The sequence below is a fragment of the Ptychodera flava genome, chromosome 4, assembly GCF_041260155.1.
Source record: "Ptychodera flava strain L36383 chromosome 4, AS_Pfla_20210202, whole genome shotgun sequence".
Taxonomy (NCBI): Eukaryota; Metazoa; Hemichordata; class Enteropneusta; family Ptychoderidae; genus Ptychodera; species Ptychodera flava.
The window spans coordinates 8,638,654-8,659,232 of NC_091931.1; the positions used below are offsets into that span (position 1 = coordinate 8,638,654).

Here is a 20,579-nt window from a genome sequence, read left to right on the forward strand (position 1 = left end):
AATTAATAACCTAGTGTACGCAACAACTGTTTTGAAATACGGGCGACGCGCTGACCATTAACGTTTATTTGTGGGCAAGGGCGAGAGGAAAGCCAAAAATTAACGGGCGAGGCTTGCCGAGCCCGTTAATTTGGCTTTCCTCGAGCCCGCGCCCACAAATAAACGTTAATGGTCAGAGCGGAGTCTGTTATTTCCATTATATTAACAGCGAACCCAAGAAAACCGTCAAAATTTCCGAAATTTCAGGAGCGAACGACAACTGGGCCCCAGAAACTGAACAATACGCGACGCACTGTCACGCGCGCTGTAAAAAATTGGCAAATCCGGAGATGTTTTCAGAAAAAAGTATCTCAACTTGACCTACAAGTGCTCCATTTTATTTTGTGATTGATTATGATTTACGTTTAAGCTGTAAAGTTACGATACTTTGAGTTGTGTATCTTATTATTCATATTCACGGGCATGTAAACAAACCATTACTGTGTATTTGTGGTCAGTCACGTTGTTCAGCTCGACCAATCAAAATGTGACGGGCAGGGCATGGTAATATAATTTGAAATGATGGACTGTGAAACACATCATTGCCCATGGAAAGTGTACTTTGTTCCTCTGCTTCCATGAAAATTTGAAGGTCTCTGCACAAATGGTTTTATTGACTTAGAAGAGATCAATTCTAATGTGGCATCTTCTAAAACCACCACTTAATTGATCAATGAAAATTGAAATTCCAGTAATGGTATATTAAACCAACCTTTATTCCTTGCTTCTCTGATTTCTAGTTCCTGCATTCGAGTTGTATACTTGGATTTTTGTTCAATGTCATATCTACAAAACAAGAAGTGAATAACGTGATACCGATGAGAGCCTAAATACTATGCCCAAGATAAATACGTCATTGTCAGCACAACAGAGTACAGTCAATAGAATGGTTTGATATTTCAAAAGGAATATTGTATAGGAATATCATCATAATAAGTTTTTACTGATAAGGGATATAAAAAAGTGATTAATGTAGTCAGAATTCAAAGGCCAAGTAAGGGTTGTATCCCCAAAATAATTTTAAAACATTTTTTAATTATCTTTCAGGGAGTATCCTGATTTATGTGAATCGGATGGGACAATTTTTGTTTCACAAAATTAGACATTTGAAGAGACAACAAGAGAGAGTAGAGGGACATGTGTTGGCATTCCCATACACAGGTACCTACAGTGTAAATGTAAATAAGTCTTCACTTAACCTGGGGAACTTTTATTCTCAATGGTCAGGATTTTTGTATGCTAAATTTGTGTGTGTGCATATGTGTGTATGCCCATTTCTGTGACAACATGCTGGCATGTGAACTATAGGTGGCGCTGTAGAGGCTAAACTTGTAGGCTGGGTGTTGTCTGTCAGTCTGTATGACAACCCAGCTTTCAGGGGTGTGGCCGGTACCAGCAATTTGATTGCATATTATAGGGTGATAATTGGCATGTACGACATCATGTCAGAAACCATTTTTTTAAAGGGTGGGTTGACCCCCTTAAGGTATGAATAACAATTGATATTTGTCTTCATATGAAAATATTCTACAATAATTTGATAACTTTTGTGATTTACAGGATCAAAATAATTAATTTATTGACTTGCAAACGTTTACATCCTCAGCACATGTGCCATGACGTTTAAGCTGTCCACCCAGTGCATAAATGGTTGATACCGGCAAGAGTTGATCATCTAACATGATCAAAACATTAGAACAGAAACTCAAATCATGACACATGGTTCTTCAACTAACAGATCAAAGGCTGTTTACCTTTGTAGAGTGGCAATAAAGATGGTAACAAACCCAGATTGAAAGGTCTTAAATGTTTAGCAATCAAATTAAATTCCTGACCAGTCCCTACTAATTACTGCCTATTGACGGCTGTACTGTCATCATTTAATATTTCAATACCAAAGAGTACTACCATTTATAGAAAGCTATAAAATATGCTCTGTTTTACCAGCGTTGGAAACTACGCCCGTCCTCCCGTCCGAGACGGGTAACTTTTCAGTCGGACGGGAGGAAAATTGTACTTCCACGTCCGTGTGTCGGGCTCTCGATAGTAGCCCATACGGCATACCCAGTAATCTCATCGATCATGATCAGCTGCTTCTAGATGTTGTTTTAAACGAAATGTAGTATACCAATATGTCGGACTTCGACGCGCTTATGCTACTGAAACTGTGCAACTGTGTGACGCCGGAATGCAATGCAAGCGAGACATGTAAGCACGGGTAAACAGGAAGTCGCTCATATACTAGTAAATCTCACACTAAGCGAGATTTGCGCGATATCAGCCAGTGCTATAAATATAAAGATATAAAGGAAAGATAAAAAGATATAAAGGATATAAAGGAAAATGAGGGCAACTCCACACATCGGCTCTACCAAGATTGTTTAGTATTACGATATGGTGAATAAAAGGATCATTGCATTTATTTTGTGTGGAATACATGGCGAGACACCGGTGAATCGATAGTGCCTTGACCCTAGTCATGTGATTTGGGTCCCCGGTAAACCGGTTTGTTGATTGAGTGATTCGTCTTAACGGTGTTTCGGAACCAAAAATGGGGTTCCTTCATCAGTCGCTCTCTTGTTTTGTATCCCATCCGTTGGTTGTGTGATGAAGTCATCTTCGTCCTCCAGGAGAGAAGCCAGATTCGTTATTGAGAGAGTTAGCCACTATTGACTGACTCTATGGTGAGCGATCCGGTGTGTGGTGTCATATTATATTCAACATGACCCAGCATCGACCGGAGTTTCTGGACGCTTATAAGGATTTTTGTTTTAGGGCATATTTGAGCGTTGCTAGTGCTTGTTATGTTAACAGTAAATGTTGTACTAATCTGTCAACGATTAGTTTGTTTTAGGCATTTAAAGCGATTATCCGAACTTTTAGTTTTGTGTCAATTTTTCGTGGACTTTGTAATAGATAATAGATAATAGATTTTGTAATAGATTTCGGGTCCATATTGGTGCCTGCTTTCCGGTGTTTGAAAATCATGTTGTGAAGGGCTGCTTCGAGAAATAAATCTTGTTTCTCTGTATTTAGCCATTCTCAGGTTTCATGGTTTCGTTAACTATATTTGCTGTAAACGCCCTTTGAAATCGGCTTGGTCTGAGGAGAGTATTGGACTTAATTCATGCCGCCAACTTTGATTACTTATATGGCAGCTCTCTCAGTTTTTGATTTTCTTTGCCATGTTTTCTGTATTGCTCAGCAATCTTTTCAGTTTGGTTGATTGTAGAACAAATTCGATGACAGATTGCATCTTTGTTTTATACGATAAAGTGGCATAAAATGGAGACAAATTTTTAAAAAAATGTTTCCCCGTTGTTAAAACCGCTATCGTGAAACCTTTTAACTGTTTGAGCGATATGAGCAAAGTGTGTTTGAATTAACTAATTAATTAATCAGAGTGTTATCAGCATTGTTATTGTAGAAATTTTGTATTCAAGTCCGGATTAGAATTCATTTCAAACAGTGGAATTAAGAACAGTTTGTTTGTAAGATCATAGTTAATACTCATGTTGAAAATAAAGTTGTTTACAGTTTGAAGTACATAATGGTTTTGTGTTTTTTTAATGAATGGATTTGTCAAAAATTCAGGACAGACAACTTCTGGCAGGACAGGCAAGTTTTGAAAGTTACCAGTCCTGATGTCTGGCAAATATTTTGGCCAGTTTCCAACACTGGTTTTACTTGCAATGCCTGAGTCCTATCTCGAAGCTGTCATCAATATATAACTGGAGCGCTAATCTCCCAGTGGGCAGTGACAGGCAGTGTTTGGACATTGAATAAGATCATCATTGCTACTATCGACATCTTGGACTATTATTTTGTAGGATTTTACAGAGAGTACTGCTCTCTGGCACGCAGATATTGACTGATTACATTCATTGGAAGGTCAATTTCCTGATGGGCAAGTACAGGCAATGATGAGCAGTAATTATTAGGACCCCTTTTGATCAGATAGTTGCAAACACATGGAGGTAACCATGTTGCAAGTGTAACACTGCTGGCCTGCGATCGTACACCAGTCGTGACAGAAATTTTGCTTGTCTAGAATTTTACCAAAAGTTTACCTCTGAATGCAGTTCTAATTGAAACCTATACTACATTAACAAAGGAAAATGTGCTCAGAACACCGATGAGTTATTCAGTATTGTGCTGGTCTTCAGCACTACGTTCTCGCCAGTCAAGCTATGAATGAGCGCCAGCGAGCGATCAGCACAACAGCTCATTATATGTGCATGACCTTATTAAGTCTAGCCTCTAAACCTTTGTTTATTTTTAATGACACCACTGAAAGACCAATTTTTGCTAATATTACCTACCATTACCATGCAATGGTACCGGAAAAGCCTGGTTGTCATGCAGACTGTGTGTGTTATGGCAGTAGCTTAACTGTTATTTGCTGCTAAAATGTCAGTTATAATAACTTGAATGTAAAGTTGTCATGAATGGCTTATCTGTCAAGAAAGCATCTTTAAAAGAATTACTGTGAAACTTTCAAAAAATGCATCTCATCAGATAGTCTTTGTTGAGTCCATCAGCACTCCTGGACATATAGGATACTGAGATAGACAAAGGTTAGGTTGAAAAGATGACGAATGAAAAGCGTATTTCACTATTAATTGAATCTTGGAGGCAAGCTGGCAAATAAAAATGACTTACGACTTCATTTGTTCTGAAAGTTTATGTTCATATGATTCTTCTATCCTTGCAACGGCTGCTTCTCGATGTCTGAGATTTTCTTCCATTGATCTGCGTTTGTCTTCTTCAATCTTTGTTGCCCTAATCATGGAGAGATCATATCACAATTCATTTTTCAACAATGACAATCTTTGAAATCATTTCTGTGTTTTTCTGACTACTTACATTGCAGTGTGAATGTAAGTACAATATGATTCCAAACTATCTATTAATTAGTTATTGCCAGTATGCTCTCTGAGTTTGACATGCCACTGACACAGGAAATTCTTTTGATAGGGGAGAATTTTACATGTCACCAACAGAACACTGGTATAGAGCTGATGCATAGATGTTTGAAGAAATTCTGTTGTCAACTCAATGTTCAGAAATATCATCAGTTAGAGAATACACATGTTATGATGGGGAAACACAACCCAGGAATTGATATGTCTCATTATTATGATTTGTGGTTGTCGCAATGACCAATCAGAAGTCATCTCTTTCTTATGATTTATGGCTGGGACAATGACCAATCAGAAGTCTTTATAGTGAGTCAGATCTTCAACATTTTGGTAGTGCTACATTCTGTTTTGTATAAGATATCGGTAGGGCTACACCGATTTAAAATGATGTTTGTCACTTACGGTACATATATAAAGTGATATTTAATTTGGCAAAAGACACAATCATGTAACCCTTAACTCACAAAGTGCAGGTACACAACTAAGATCATTGGTCAAAAACTTGAAAATAGGTAGGGACCAGTTCAAGAATTCTTGATTTCGAAGTATGTCTTGATGTCTTACTTTGCGTTGAGTTCGGCTTCTCGTCTGACCTCTCCTTCCCTTTGTCTCAGGGTGTCCAATTCTTCCAGAACTTTCTGCCTCTGAATAAATGTTTCTTTTTCCATGATCTGTCAGTAATTACAAAATGTGTTACAAACAGCTCAGTACTGGCAATCACAACACATACAGTGAACCATATAGTTTGTGGTACTCTGGGATCAACTGACAGCAATGCACAGAGATAATTGCAAATCATGGCAAACCATATGATCATACGTTTATGAGGACATGCTTTTCATGACCACATCAAAAAGATTGTAACTTTTACCCCATTGTGTGTAAGTGACACAGTTTAAATTTTGGATCACAGATTGTTTCATGTTTGTAGACTGTGAGAAATTTTTGAGTATAGAAGCCATTCAGCACATACATGTTTAGTTTACAGGCAAAGCATGAAGCTTCATCACAATGAGACTGGTTGTCTTTCATAAAATGTGACACAAACAATACATAACAATAGAAAAATATTGCAGGTATAAATCAACATTTTATAACACATTCCTCTGGAGAAGGCAAATTTCATTGATTAACATGAAAAAACTAGACAATGTCAATGTACCAACAAATACAGCCATCCAAACAGAAAAGAGTTCAAGATAACTAACACACCAATCACTCAGCTTTCATTCAAAGATTTGACATTTACAATCAAAATTTGTGATAAAATGGTTGAAAGTTGATGTGATCTTTTTACCTCTCTTTCCTTTTGAAGTCTTTCCAAAGTGTTCCTTTCCCTTTCTGCTAATGCATCCAACTTGATCTGATATGTCTTCTCAAGCTGACAAGAAAAAGTACAATCAGTGGTTTTAGTAGAAAGTCAAGTCTGAACTTTGAACTGTTGAAATATTCAGCAATAATGTGAATGATTTGTTTTAAAACCTGTTTACTTCAATTGCCTGTGAACAGGTCCATAGTCAGTCACCATTGATCACAACACAATGTGTCAGTTTTGCAACTACAGTTTATAGCAAAGAGAAAATTTCTTCAAGGACGTGATTGCAAACTGACAAGCTATCAATCTGCAGTTCTTGCTGCTGTGTATATCACCTTGTTTAAATATTAAATTTACTCAAGCATCATAAGTTGATCAACCTATGAGGAAATTTAGCTTTGTCTTTTTGAAAACCATAAATTGAAAATTAAGGCAAATGGAAAAATATGAATATGTGGGTACGTTTACCACACAACACACAACAGAGGCTTACGATTTTGGTACCTGTATAATTGTAGTTTACTCTGTAAACATGCTGAATTCTTTTAACCAGAAATCCTGATGATTTAAAACCAAGATTAGGTTTGTTTTGATTAAAATTTATTTTTTTGGATTATATTCGCATTAAAATGCAATAACTTTTTAAATCTTCAAAAACTTTAGAGACGATGCGCGAGCAGTATAAACTATAAACACAGGGAAAGCATTCTAGGAAAAGTCCCATGTACAGATTTTACAGCTAATGCAAACTAATGAAAACCTCTAAAGATAGAAATGTGTAAGTCCGTGACGCATATTACTATTTTGACAGTAAAGTTCCATGGGAAAGTTGATAAGCCAAGTGTCAGAATGGAAAACAGGAGCATCCATGACTGCAAGTCTTGGACACTGATTGAGTCCTAACTCACCTCTTTTCTGCCTGCAGTAAGTTCTTTCCTCATTTTTTCTCTCTCTTGTAACTTCACTCTCTCTAGTTCATTATCTTTGAACTTTGAAATCTGAAAATGATAGTTCATTCATTGCAACCATTAAACGCCTGTATTGAGGTCCAATCGCTTCTATCATGACAATGTACCCAAGTCTGGTAGTGAAAGCAAAGAACTCGACCTTGGCTATCACACACTACCATATAGCAAAGTTTTGGATTCGTTGCTCTATTTTTCAAATGGTGTTCGTCTTGAGCTTAATATTTCTTTGAATCTTTCAAAACATGGACCATGATAGTATTGATCTCAGAATACATTTGTTTTAATCATTTCATTCTTAAAGCAGCTGTCCTCAATCCCTGGTTCTCATACATTTCTTATTGACATTGATGAACAGTATTAAGTGATGTTAGCCCTTTGTTTTTCTTTGAAAGTTGAGTCCAGTAAATCCTTTTTTTTAAGGATAAAAGCTGATACAATACCTGTCCCTTTAACACAGGAACAATGGTATCTGCCACAATTACGACAGAACTTTTCTAAATGTTATTTGTCCTCTGTGAATTTTCACGATCATCCTTTTCAGAATCAAACTTGTAGTGGATCACCAAGTATTGTTTGTGGAAACGGTCAATATACTGTAATTACTGTATGTTACAGAAGGTAGATTGTCGGGTGCCTAACCACAAAACATGTGCCATAATTATGTGTGCAGTCAAGAGTTTCTCTGCTATTTATGGTACAGTGTAGGCAAAGCATTGGCATACAGCATTACCCATCATGCATTGCAACACCAATGAACTGATGAGATGACTGCCTAGACAAGAGGTGAGGGAGAGAAGCTGTTTGCTGTCACACTTCAGAAATGATACATGCAGAAGAAGATACGTCAAGGAAATATCAAACAATGATTGCAAAGATGTACAAGATTGTGAACATAAACAGCAATCCAAAGTTGTGTTTGACAGTTTGGGTTCTTCAGTAGATATGATGGTTTAAAAAAGAAATCCTTCAAATGTACACACTACCATACACCTAGGTTATCACTCAGTAGATTTTGGAAACCTGATTGACAAGATCACCTACCTCTGCTTCAAGACTACTCTTTGACTTGGCTTCCAGTTTCCTTTGATACTCCAATAATTTGTCTTCTAATGACTTGTCAAACTCTTGGTCATCTGCCTTGCTGAGGTAAGCTTTCTCAACTGAGTCTAACTTATCATCTGCAATGTGGATGGAGCAGATCAAATGAGAAACCACTCAGTGAGATTTATCAACAAAGGCTCAAGGGTAAATGCTACCATACTAATAGATACCAAGATATGTTTGAAGTTTACTTTTACAGTGATTTTTTGGTAAATTATTTTCTTGAGACATTCTCTGAAGAGACACAGAGTATCATTTCAAATTGTTGAATCTCTAAGAAAAATGACATTTTCCTCATAATTGCTTCTTTTAACCCTTTCAGCGCCAAAGTCAATTTTTGTCATCTTCATAAAATGCACCCCAGTCAAATTTTTCAGATTTTTGCCAAAATTATGATGAAATACTATAGCCAATGAAATGTGATGTCCGTTGGATCCAAATTATCAAAATAATTACAGAGAAATTCATAAAAATTGGTAAAATGCTGCACTAAATTTTGGTGGGAAAAATTACACTACTCAAAGGGTTAAACATTTCTGCTTGTCATTTTTACTTAGATAATATATTTGGTAATGGTCAAATTTCTGAATCAAGTGTAAAGTACATGAACTAAACTAGGTTTGGAATAGAAGCTGTGTCACCGAGATATACAGACCATGAAAAAATGATATAATCAAAACAGGAGGTGTAATGGTATTACGTAAAGGGACCTTAGTCTGAAGAGTTGGCAGTTGCTAATTTGCATAAAGGTCTATTTGCAGTAACTTTATCAAGTACTTTTATTCCGTACATTATAAAGTTTCCACATCTACTCTAGAATTTTGTCGAAAATGTCAAGTGTTCAGTTTGTAAACTCTACATGTATGAATGTAATACTGTGGACTATGTTATTTTCACTGCTGGAATTTATTTTAGCTGGAAACAGATTTTCAATGTTTCACTGTGATCTTATTTTCACTTCGTCTAGTCTGACTATATGCAAAGTATAGAAAAATAGAATTTTCACATGGATTTTATTTTAGCAGAAAAAAGGTCCAGCAAAATAATTTCCTAGTGAAAATAAAGTATTCCACAGTATGGTTCACTGTTATTGTAGCTGACTGCATTTGAGTCTGGATTGGAATTAATTTGTTGACAGTTGTTTTGCATCTTGTACACCGTGCACAATGCTAGCAAGGGTTATACTGGGTATTCAAACATCATTTTAATACAGAGAAAAAGAAAATTTTCCTAGTTTCCACAAGAAGAAAAGTTCATAAAAATATGATGAAAACATGATGGCAATTGTTCCTTTGATAATGCATGAATTTCAGCAGTGCATTTTATCAAGATACAGAAATCAAGGCATGTCATTGTGAGACATGGTAAATAATTTACCAGTACAATGTATTTACCTAGTGAAACAAGATGACTTGGGAGTTCTTCTGTCTGAGCTGATTGGTCTTGAATGCCGCCATGGTACCGCGACGCTAGTTCTGTCAGCAGCTGCCATAGAAAGCTTTCATCTGAGTAGGATTTTATCTTGCCAGCCTGGAAAGAATTTCAACAAAACTGAAATTAATATTGTGCCACTTCATGAAATCTCAAAAACCGACTTGCCTTTGGTGATGTTTAACCAGCTCGCTATATACAACTCCTACCATATACTTTCTCTCTATATATCGCACAGTGCATTTGGCATTAATTTCTGGAAAAACAAAAATTCAGACAAATTTTGTCTTTTTTTGATTAGTTTTACAGCTGCAGCTTGTGGCTTGATCCCTTGACACTGACTATGAAGTTTAAGTGGCGACATGAGTGGTGATGAAACATCAATTTTACCATCACTGTCAGCGTCATTTCCGTAAAGTCTTATAAAAAAATTTAAGACAAATATTCATTTTGCATACTAATGCTACAAAATTACAACAGTGTGATTTCACAAAGCCCTGTAGTGACAGACATGTCTAAATGAAATCAAATCACATGGCAGCATTGCAAATCAATACTTACCATATTTTGGTACACTTTGGATGAAGGGTTAATGTTGAGAAGCTGCAGAAGGTCTCTAACTGTAAACAACTGTAAGAAATGACAAAATTTAAATATTTCAATCGATTCTTCTCAACAGCCACTCACAGTTATGTTGCTGGTATGAAAAAACCCATAAGAGATCAACTGAAGTAAATTAGAGATGTAAAATGCACACTAAAATCACATTGAGAAAGACTAAAGCAGAAACATTAAGGACAATGTGCAAAATTCTGAAATACATCAACAGTCCAGCTATGCAAATTAAAGAGACAGGGAATGTACTCAATAAAACTGCTCTTTGTACATGTAACTTTGACACGGTTGTGTGGTGTGGAAATTACATTTCTTTTCTTAGTTTCTGGACATGCTTTGAGTCCTGTAGCTCAAGTGTTGATACTAAAAACTGTCATACATTTACAATATCATAGTATGAGTACAGTGAACACTAACATAAAAATTTATGTCTTTAAATCATTTTTTTTGTTTTATATACTACATAATCATTTTCGATATTCAGGAAAAATACATAGAACTACTGTTGCTATAATGCCGGTGTTACATACTGTTTGAAAAGTTGTATGGAAGTCATTCCTTACCTTATCCTGGGCTGTGCCACTTTCTGGAAGAAATACTGACATTGAGTAGTCATACTTGCATCTCCTGAGATGGTCAGCAACAAGGCTATTGGATGCTCTCATCATAAGAGACTCCTTGTGTTTTGCCGCATGGACTGGTTCGGGGACGCCATAGGCTATCTTGCCCAGTGACAGCTCTGTTATAAGCTTGTTTCTGAGTTGAGACTGAAAGAAAAATGTGGCTCAATTTTCCTTGTTCAGGATAAGGTATGTTGTGCCTTTACTCAAGTATGGAATCTCACAAAGTGGAAGGAAGAACTAATGGCAAATAGCAGCAATCTCCTGAATTAATACTATGGTGATGAAAAGTTGTAAAAAGTCTGTGGAACAATTGGCTTGGAAATATTTTGTGCTGATATGCACACTGAGCATGTTAGGTATTGCATCAACATATATACCCCTGCTTCCAAGTGTGTGTGTGTGTGTACAGTGAATGGGTTCAAAGCCTGGTCATCCTCCCTGTCGTCCCTTGCAAGTTAAACCCCTTTTGCATTCTTAGACCATGTGACTATGTGTGGGTCTTTTGTGTATTTAACAGTCATTGCAGCAAAGTTCAATTGCAGGGCCAAAGTTAATGTATCTAGCTTGTGGCAGTTCTGTGTTTGGTCTGCTAACTTTACATTGTCAATGAATTTATCTAATTTAAGTTTCAACAAAACATCAAAACGTGAACAATTTACTGGGTGACTTTACTTAAAGTGGGATGATTTAGCATATTCAGGTAAAGATAAGAATGTGTGCTGTACCATTTTCAGAATACACAATGTGTATATTGATGTGGCAATCTACCAACACATACATGGACATGTATAGTGCAGGGTGCATCTAAGTATTTTGAGCTTGAAAACTTGGTAAAATTGACAGTCTTTGTACTTTGAGTATACACATGGCTGCATTGATATGCCCAGTATCAAAGGGGACCATGGTAAATGTGACAAGCATTCTGCTCTTGAGAGGACAAAAAACAACAACAAACAAAACCAAACCAAAAAAACACAAACAAAAACCAAAAATTAAAAAAACAACACACACTGACAAAGGCATTCATATATATTTTTCTTAATATCATCCTTCACTGTTTGCATGTTGCTACAGTACAATAGCACATATTATAACACACCTCATCCGCAGTCTGTGTTATAATTTGTCAATTGATAGTCACGTGGGATGCGTTCTTTTTGTGCTGATCCACGTAAACAACGTCATCAGGCATCATTTGTCGGAACTGTTGCCTGCCAGGCATCAGTTCTGAAAAATGATGGCGGCTGATGCATCAAAAACAACATCTGCGAATGCGCGAACTGGAATGTAAACAAAGATGTCATCTGCGGCCAAGTGAAATGAGAGTTGAGAAATTTCTCGGTTTATCCTACTTTCTGAAGAAGAACTGAATGCTCATGTTTCCAACAAGGACTCAAAATGGAAGAAAACAATAATCAAAGTTGCATTGAATGTTTTGCAGCAGTATTACGATGCTGCCGGGAAAAACTTTTTTCTTGCTGAACCACTCCAACATATTACACGCGACACGTTTTGTATATGGTATGTTCATATGACTGCAGATGAGGTGTGTTATAAACACATATTGACTGGCCATGATGGCAATAGCATATGTCTTTAACCCCTCAGGCCTGTGAGTCACTTCTAAAAAACAGTCTGTTTTGGGGATTAACTCACAGTCCCTCAGGGTACAGACGTACGCTGTTGCCCTCATGGCAAGTCAATATGTGTATACTGTACATGTATACTGTACAGTCACTTACCTTGAGTGAATCTAATGTTCCATGCTGTCGGAAGGAATGAAATAATCTTCTTTTTAATTCATCAGCAGACAGCTCCTCTTGTTCTGTGGACAGCGGCATCTTGTATACTTAAAAATAATGTAAACTGGATGGATGAAAAAAAATATCAGGATGGTTTTCAAACGGAGGCTGATAAGATTATAGTCACAAAATACTTGTTTTGGGATTGGCTATCATTCACTGTGTCACTGAAGTGATTGTTAAATGCAGTTTTTGAAGAAAATAATAATAGTGAAATCTGGTATTTTCCCCCCTATGTTTACATAAAACTTGTGAGGTCAAAGGTCAAATAGACTCTGATAACACCATACTTATCTGCTTCAATGTTATTGGACTCTGCGTCCATTAATGCTGTTCATACTATATGATGAAAATCCTCACATCAAAGACATATACCAAAATAATGTGTAATAGTAAAGAATTGAAAAATAACGATTAGGATTAGAAAAGTGCATTAAACATTTGAATAAGAGTTACTTAATTACAAGTTTTTAAAGTTGTAACATTTTACTGAGAACATTTTCCCTTCACTAAAGGCATAATGGATGTAGCTGGATTGTCTGTTCAGAGCTATTCACCAGCTTCTGAAAACCCTACTGCATGAAAATTGTGCACATTTTATCTTTCATGATCTTAGACATTTTTATGCCATTTAAAAACTGGGGGAAATGATAGCGATGATTTAAGCTGTCAAGTACTTCACTGCTATAACTGGCATGATATGTATCCACCCTGAATTCAAATTTTAAACAATCCTCAGCTCTTTATAAACAGCAAATGGGTGTATACTGGTCCTGCGTATCAGGTTTTTAGGATACTGAAGGAGTAACTGAAGTACAGTAGCTCCAGCTATTTCCTTGGTTTGTGGCATGGGCAACATAACCAGATCTATTAATAACTCCTGGCAAAACTTTGAGCTTCGCATTATTGCAACTACAAATGGACAACCTAAACAAGCTCAACTGCATTTCATGATTTATTCAATAAATAAAAGTGTGGCCCTTAACCGTTGATTAAGCTCACTTGATGCAGTCAGAAATTGTTTGTACCACAGGGGCTTGCAGCATTGCTTGGATAGTCGATTGAAGGTCCAGGATTAAAGTATAGGCCAAACCTTGGTTAAATAGTATTGAGATTCGGCCTGCACCAAAACACTTAGATCGACTATCCAAGCAATGCTGCAAGCAACTGTGAAGGTTGTACATTGGAGTTTACACGGATGTGGCGTATGGATGATGGTGAAGATTGCCTGTGATGGATTTTATAAAGGTTACGGCATGGTTACTCTACTTTGGTTAGGGTGACATCGACAGTGGGTCTGTAGCAATATCACTCCCGTGACTGTTTGATTCTTGAAGTAAGGGCGCCCCACTCCTCAACATGAACAGTCACAGTACTGGTAGGGCTACAGATCCACGGCAAGGATCTCTGACACTGTGCTACCTCCATGGGTAAGGTGAGATATTCGCAGGATGCACGAACTCAGTCTGGCAACGCTTGCTGAGCATTAAAATCATGAAAATAAAAATAATAATAATAGTATAGAAAAATCATTGTTAAATTCGATGCGAAATTTTAATATGAGATTTCCATACAAGCGTGCTCGCTCTGTCGGGTCATTGCATTCGCGAGTATCTACTGAAGAATTTTGACTCCATGCCAAGATTTGCAACAGGTAATAACATGTACGTAAACAAAGCGCCATACACAAGTTTTTAAGTCGCCTTCGGACACTTCACCGAAACAGGGGGATGCCTAGCCGTTACCCCTCAAACTTGCCGTGTTGAGATTAATTACAATGATGCACAGCACTTGTGCACTTTTTGTAAGATCATCTATCGCGGTCGGCAGCTGGCAAAGAGAACAGACCGGCCATTCAAAAGGAACGACTTGGTCTGTTACACTGTCACTGCACTCTGACTTCCGCATTCCTTCTACGGACGGTACCAGACGTTATTCGCCACTTGGTGCAAATATATGCATACAAGATACGTTACACTGGTTATTGTGTACTCACATGGTGTGAAAGTTCTACAATAGAACCTACGGACTTGATAAAATCGCCATGCGTCGTACACGACGTTCGTACGCGTCGCTGTTGTTAACGTCGTTGATCCAGTTCAAAGGTAAAACGTTTACCGCTCACAGATAAATGACGTTAGTTGTAGGCGTGGTTGACATGCAAATTACTGCCGGGAGTTTTAAATCTTGCCGTTGGTGGCTTCCCTCTGCCGCGGTCGAGCGTATCCTGTCGATATTTTGCTCATTACACTGTAATGTGATGAAAAACGCCATACAAATTATGAATCGAATGGCAATTATATATCATGACTCGACTGCGAAATGCACAGTCAGTTTCTCCTTCTAGAGTACGGAAGCATTATTTTGAAGCAATAAATATATAGGCCTTGAATATGTATTTTAATCACGCGGACTTTTGAAGCCGAGTACTTTTTTTTGTCGGACGCCGACTCAAGCTTCGATTAAGACTATTTCAAAGCATGTGCTTTTTCCGTTAGCGAATATGTTCTTTGGAATGCCAAATAGGTTTAAACACGTGCTCTTGCCGCAAACATACCACCAGCCATTATTAAACCGCGACACCGTTTTGAGGCCAAGACGAATACATTAGGCCTAAGCTTACATGTATATATGTATAATGAGTACATACATGCACGTAATTGGGTGAGCGAGCGAGCGAATAAATAAACAAACAAATAAATAAATAAATAAATATACTGGACGCTTAATCATTCATTGTCGACATTATGGCCGCACCTCAAAGTTCATGTTCACTGAAGAACCACCATACCAGATGATAGAGAGACCGTGCCTTTACACACCTTGCGGTGTGTATTTAATTAAAGCGTTACTTTGTTTCACCGTGCAGGTACGACCACAGGAAACCCAGAAATCTGGCTGTTGTTGTTATTTGTATAGTTGTCCATGTTTATATTAGTCGTGTCGTTGTTGTTGTTGTTGTTAATTATAGGCAGAAAGCGTACGTTGGGAGTGAGCTGCATTGGATGAAATAATGAGTGGCCTCCCTGTAGTATTTCTTATGACATCTACATTACGTTTGAAACAACAACACAATCGTTATCTCACAATGGTTAAGTTCGTTGAATATTATTGGTCAACAGCAGCAACAACACAACTAATGTAAACATAAACAACAATACAAACAACAATAACAACAGTGCTGCCACGTTGATCTCTACAGGGTGATAGTGTTCTGTTCAACGCTTTGATCGATTTTCGAATATTCGATAAACAATAAAGGTATTCGTGAAAGAATGTGCAAAAGATTTTTTGTCCGGTAGGTTTTATGAACAGCGGGCAAAGGGTTTGTTTTCAGCTCAACGGGCAAGATGAACCTTGAGAAACAAAGCGGGCGAATGGGGAGTATGATCCGGTTTTTAGAGGTTTAATGACGAGCCCAACAATCGTGTGTAGCATTTTTATATGTATAGGGCATTGGGGAGCGACAATGTGGGAAACTTGTGAAAAATGAAAGAAAAATAGTGTCATCATTGTCCAGTGTGTAGAATTTTATTGTCTGAACATGAAAATTGTCAAAATGCTCATGAAGCAGAGTTGCGATAGCATATTTGGGGAGTGTTCAGTTAATATGGCGGGGGAGGGTGTGTTTCTCCTTAAATTTGAAAACTGCAAAGGGGGTTCATTTTTCAAACAACAAAGGGGGGGGGGGTCACTTGATTTACATAAGTATCCATTCCGTCAAAAGTAGTTTCCGTCTCCAAAACTATTCTGGGAAATAAAAATGATTCTCTGCATGATTTCATTCTCTGAAGTCATTTAACTGTAAATCTGAACGAAGTATAATTATCTGTCACATGAACATCTAGCATTGACAACTCTATACAGGCTTGTCTTCTTGTAAACTGAGCACACTGAGGGCAATGAACAATTCCTATCAGCCTTTGGTTAACGTAAGGCAATGATTAAGTGCATACCTGGCTTACATTGAAAGGTTCCTCTTATGTTGTTGCATAGCACTACTGTTGATATCTGACCAGTTTTCAGGAAAAAATGTACAAAACCTATCTGGATAAATAAACACAAAGGCTGGGATATAAATGAAAAGTTCCAATGAATTGTTTTTATATCAAATAGCAATAAGGAAAAAATACATAAATATACCTTTCTGTATTATAACTCTTAAAATAAATATAAAATATGTGTATATACTATATTAGTAAAGTATCCTCAGCCTTCAGGTAGCATTATGGCATTAATTGTGGCCATATGCAGAGTATTCCACAAAGGAGCATGTCCTTGATCAAGCACTTTTACTGTAGCTCACTTTGCTTCTCCTTGCACCAGAGGCGGTTGGTACCTAGGCCTGTAAATTGGCTATTTGACCCCTTCATGACCTCATATCCTGGCATTTTTGGTGATGTGAGGGAATCCAAATGCAACATTTTCCTCTGAAAAAATGCATCTATGTGAAAATGCACAATTTTCCTTGGAAGTGAGGCCCGATGAAAATGTGGTTGAATGTTACAGAGTTTCAATCAACCTGGTGGTGTGTGTGTGTGTGTGTATATGTGTATATATATATATATATATATATATATATATATATATAATATATATATATATATATATATATATATATACATATGTATATCAACAGAAATACCAAGATGTGTTGTCCAAGAAGGGATCACAGCAATGGTCATGTAGGACGATATTGGTTCAACGCCTGTTGAGAAGTACATGAGTTTACATTACATGTACAAGAACTGAACAAAAACTATTAGGCGAGCGGCAGACACACCTATTTTTCACACTTAATGTACCGACCTCACATACAGCCATATCATACATCATTTGAAAGCTTATTATCTCTACTTCAAGAAAATTGATGATGTGGAGCTGCCAACTAAGGCCGTAACCCCCTAATTTGCATAATTCACACGGGTACCCAAGTTGCATAAATCCGATATAAAATTACAAAACCCATTGTTAAGTACTCTAAACATATTTTTAAACCATCAAGTGATATATCAAATGAAAGGTATTTGTATGTATAATACAAATTTGGTATCCAAAGAGATATTGAATTTGATTTTACTGAGAAATTTTCATATTTATATTAAAAAACATATTTTCCCCTTTTGAAAAACGATATTTTTAAAAATTTTAACACATACAGTCACACCATACAGCCAAATCATACGTCATTGGAAAGCTTATTATCTATACTTTAAGAAAATTGGTGATGCCGAGCTACCAAGTAGGGCCATAACCCCCTAATTCGCATAATTTACACGGGTACCCAATTTGCATAAATCCAATATAAAATTGCAAAAAACACAAAATTGATGTCTAAAGAGATATTAAATTTGAATCGATTCACGTGAGTTGCAAAAATTCATGAACTCTTGCTCAGCAAACATAACACTTTGCTCAGTAAATATGTTCTCAACATTACGTCTCTCTTTGCCAAATCGTAAATACATGACACAGATCGACGACTGCTATCTTACACACTGAGAGGACAAAATATGAATTGTCGTGAGCGACAAGTCTCTTTTTTGACAATTTAGTGGGCCTTAAAAGGGCCGTTTTGCTTTGGTTCGTTTGAACGCACGTACATGTATACTTTAGGTCCGCCTAGCCGATGCCTATCCAGTTTTGCCTAACGCATTGTCGACATAAGTAATGCCGACACTTAGCCGTAGACATAGAATAGTCTGGTGTCGGGTAAACTGTACGTATTTAGATCTTCATCTGTATTAATAGACCTTTAACATTTTAACATTCATGCTCATTGAGTTTGCTGCAATCGAATTCGAAATTTGAGAAATATATATTGACCACTTGCAAGCTAAGTTTGATCATCTGTATACAGGTGTAAACTTGAAAAATCTACACATAAAGAAAGATTATTGAGAGAAAGCATAAATAACAATGGACCCAGGATTGAACATTGGGAAACACATTCTGTAAAATTTCGTCTGTAAGCCAAATTAACGCTGTTTGACGGGAAAAGGTCTTTCTAAAACCAGACTGAGTGTCTATCAATAAGTTTGTGTATGACAAGTGGTTATAAAGCACATTGTGAACATGTCTCTCCAGAACTTTAGAAAGAGACGGTAAAATTGAAATCGGAGGATAATTTGGCATGTCTCCAACATTACCTCCACCTTTCTACAGAGGAACAACTCTCGCACATTTGAAAATATTAGGAAAAACAGAAAATTTTAAAAAGTAAGAATATCAGTATCTTTCTCAATAGGAGGAATTTTAAATTTCGTGATATAACGAAATTCAGTAAGTGAAATGATCAAAGTACTAGTTGACAGGGTTCGATGAATAATAGGAACTACCAGTATTTTGACTGATACATGTAAAGTGCTATTAAAGGCATTTGCAAAATTTATTTTATTTCTGAAGAAAGTTGACAAAACTTTAAAAGTGGAACTAAAAAGTGGAAATATTTTACTTCATTATACCATGTCATAAATGCGATAAACCGTAACGCGTCGCAGGGTTTGACTTGTTTTCCGCTAAAGTACTCATAAAGTATGATTGTTCAGCTCGTGTAATGAGGGCACTACTGCACTTCATATTATGCCTGTGTTCTGTATTCATTCAAACGACTTACGGAAGACTCTTGTCTAGCACGATTTATTGGTACATCACGCTTCTACTAACGTTTAAAATATCACTAAAAACCACTTAGTTGCCTAAAATTCTTTACCCGTTATTAAATGACAGGATAGTGTAAATCACAAACACGGTTGCATAGAGATCTAAAGCTTAAAGGCGACATTAACATCTATGACGTCATTCAGCAAGTACCAGGGAGCATTTCTCAAATCATACAAGTCTTGTTCATCAAAAAATGAAAATGAAAATTTAAAAAAAAGATCTATATTCGATGGAAATGCGACAACTTGGCCTTGTACTAAAACATTTGAGAGAACGGGAAATGATAATTCGATAAATCTACATCACTGATCGGTAACATGAATGTGATCAAGACATGAATCCTAAGCAAGACGGGTAATTCCCTCAATTAACTGAGTCATTTTCAACATTAAAGGAGACTGATAAAGGAAATGCTTTTGACAATCTGTAGATAAAGTATCATCATTTACATCACCACAAACAATTACTTCTTCTACTTGGAGCAAGACATTTTCTAAATTATTTACAAGTGCAATACCTGTCTCATGGGTTGTGTTTGGGGTACGGTAAGTAGACTGAGGAAACTAAAAAACTTCTACTGTTAGGTGGTTAATTTCCAACCACACAATTTCAACGTCATTAAATTAATGTCACTCCTCCTGCCGTACGGTAAATTGAATCTGATGTGGGAAAGAAGTTAAGGCCGCGGTCTGATCTGTTTATCAGTGATCTATCTTTAGGCTCTGGAACTTGGAAGGCAATCTACTATTCAAAATTCAGAGCTATTAAAGATTACTTTTATCAAGAAAATTTCAACAAGCTAAATGTAGGGAAACAATGTATCATAGTTGGACAGTAATAAATACCTTACTTGATTAATGTTTTTGAAATATGCTGAGTGGTCCGTGAACAATCAGTGTTTTTTCCTTTATAGTTACGGAAAGCTAGTCATTCCGATGTAAGTTATTTGACCAATCACCGGCATGATCTTCTTTGCCGAGGCGTTAGGGAGCTTGGGGGTCGGAGGAATTTCATTGAAAACTCCGAAATTTTCCCCAGCCAACGATGATGAATTTAAGAAACCCCCCGTCTGATACACAAATTTTGACTGTCCCTAAATT

The 20,579-nt window shown here is 36.8% G+C and overlaps 1 protein-coding gene across 1 annotated transcript in view; it reads right to left on the reverse strand.

Annotated features, from left to right (window-relative positions):
- LOC139130819 (centriole and centriolar satellite protein OFD1-like) overlaps positions 1 to 14,936 on the reverse strand; it is a 42,607-nt gene extending 27,671 nt beyond the window's left edge. The window contains exons 1-11 of the mRNA XM_070696615.1: positions 14,813 to 14,936; positions 12,757 to 12,880; positions 10,955 to 11,158; positions 10,338 to 10,406; positions 9,740 to 9,875; positions 8,286 to 8,422; positions 7,185 to 7,274; positions 6,259 to 6,342; positions 5,526 to 5,632; positions 4,702 to 4,821; positions 752 to 825 (exon numbers count right to left, since the gene is read on the reverse strand). Of these exons, the coding sequence (XP_070552716.1) occupies positions 752 to 825; positions 4,702 to 4,821; positions 5,526 to 5,632; positions 6,259 to 6,342; positions 7,185 to 7,274; positions 8,286 to 8,422; positions 9,740 to 9,875; positions 10,338 to 10,406; positions 10,955 to 11,158; positions 12,757 to 12,855 (1,120 nt within the window). The 5' untranslated portion in view covers positions 12,856 to 12,880; positions 14,813 to 14,936. The remainder of the gene's footprint in view (positions 1 to 751; positions 826 to 4,701; positions 4,822 to 5,525; positions 5,633 to 6,258; positions 6,343 to 7,184; positions 7,275 to 8,285; positions 8,423 to 9,739; positions 9,876 to 10,337; positions 10,407 to 10,954; positions 11,159 to 12,756; positions 12,881 to 14,812) is intronic.
- Between the last annotated feature and the right edge of the window lie 5,643 nt (positions 14,937 to 20,579).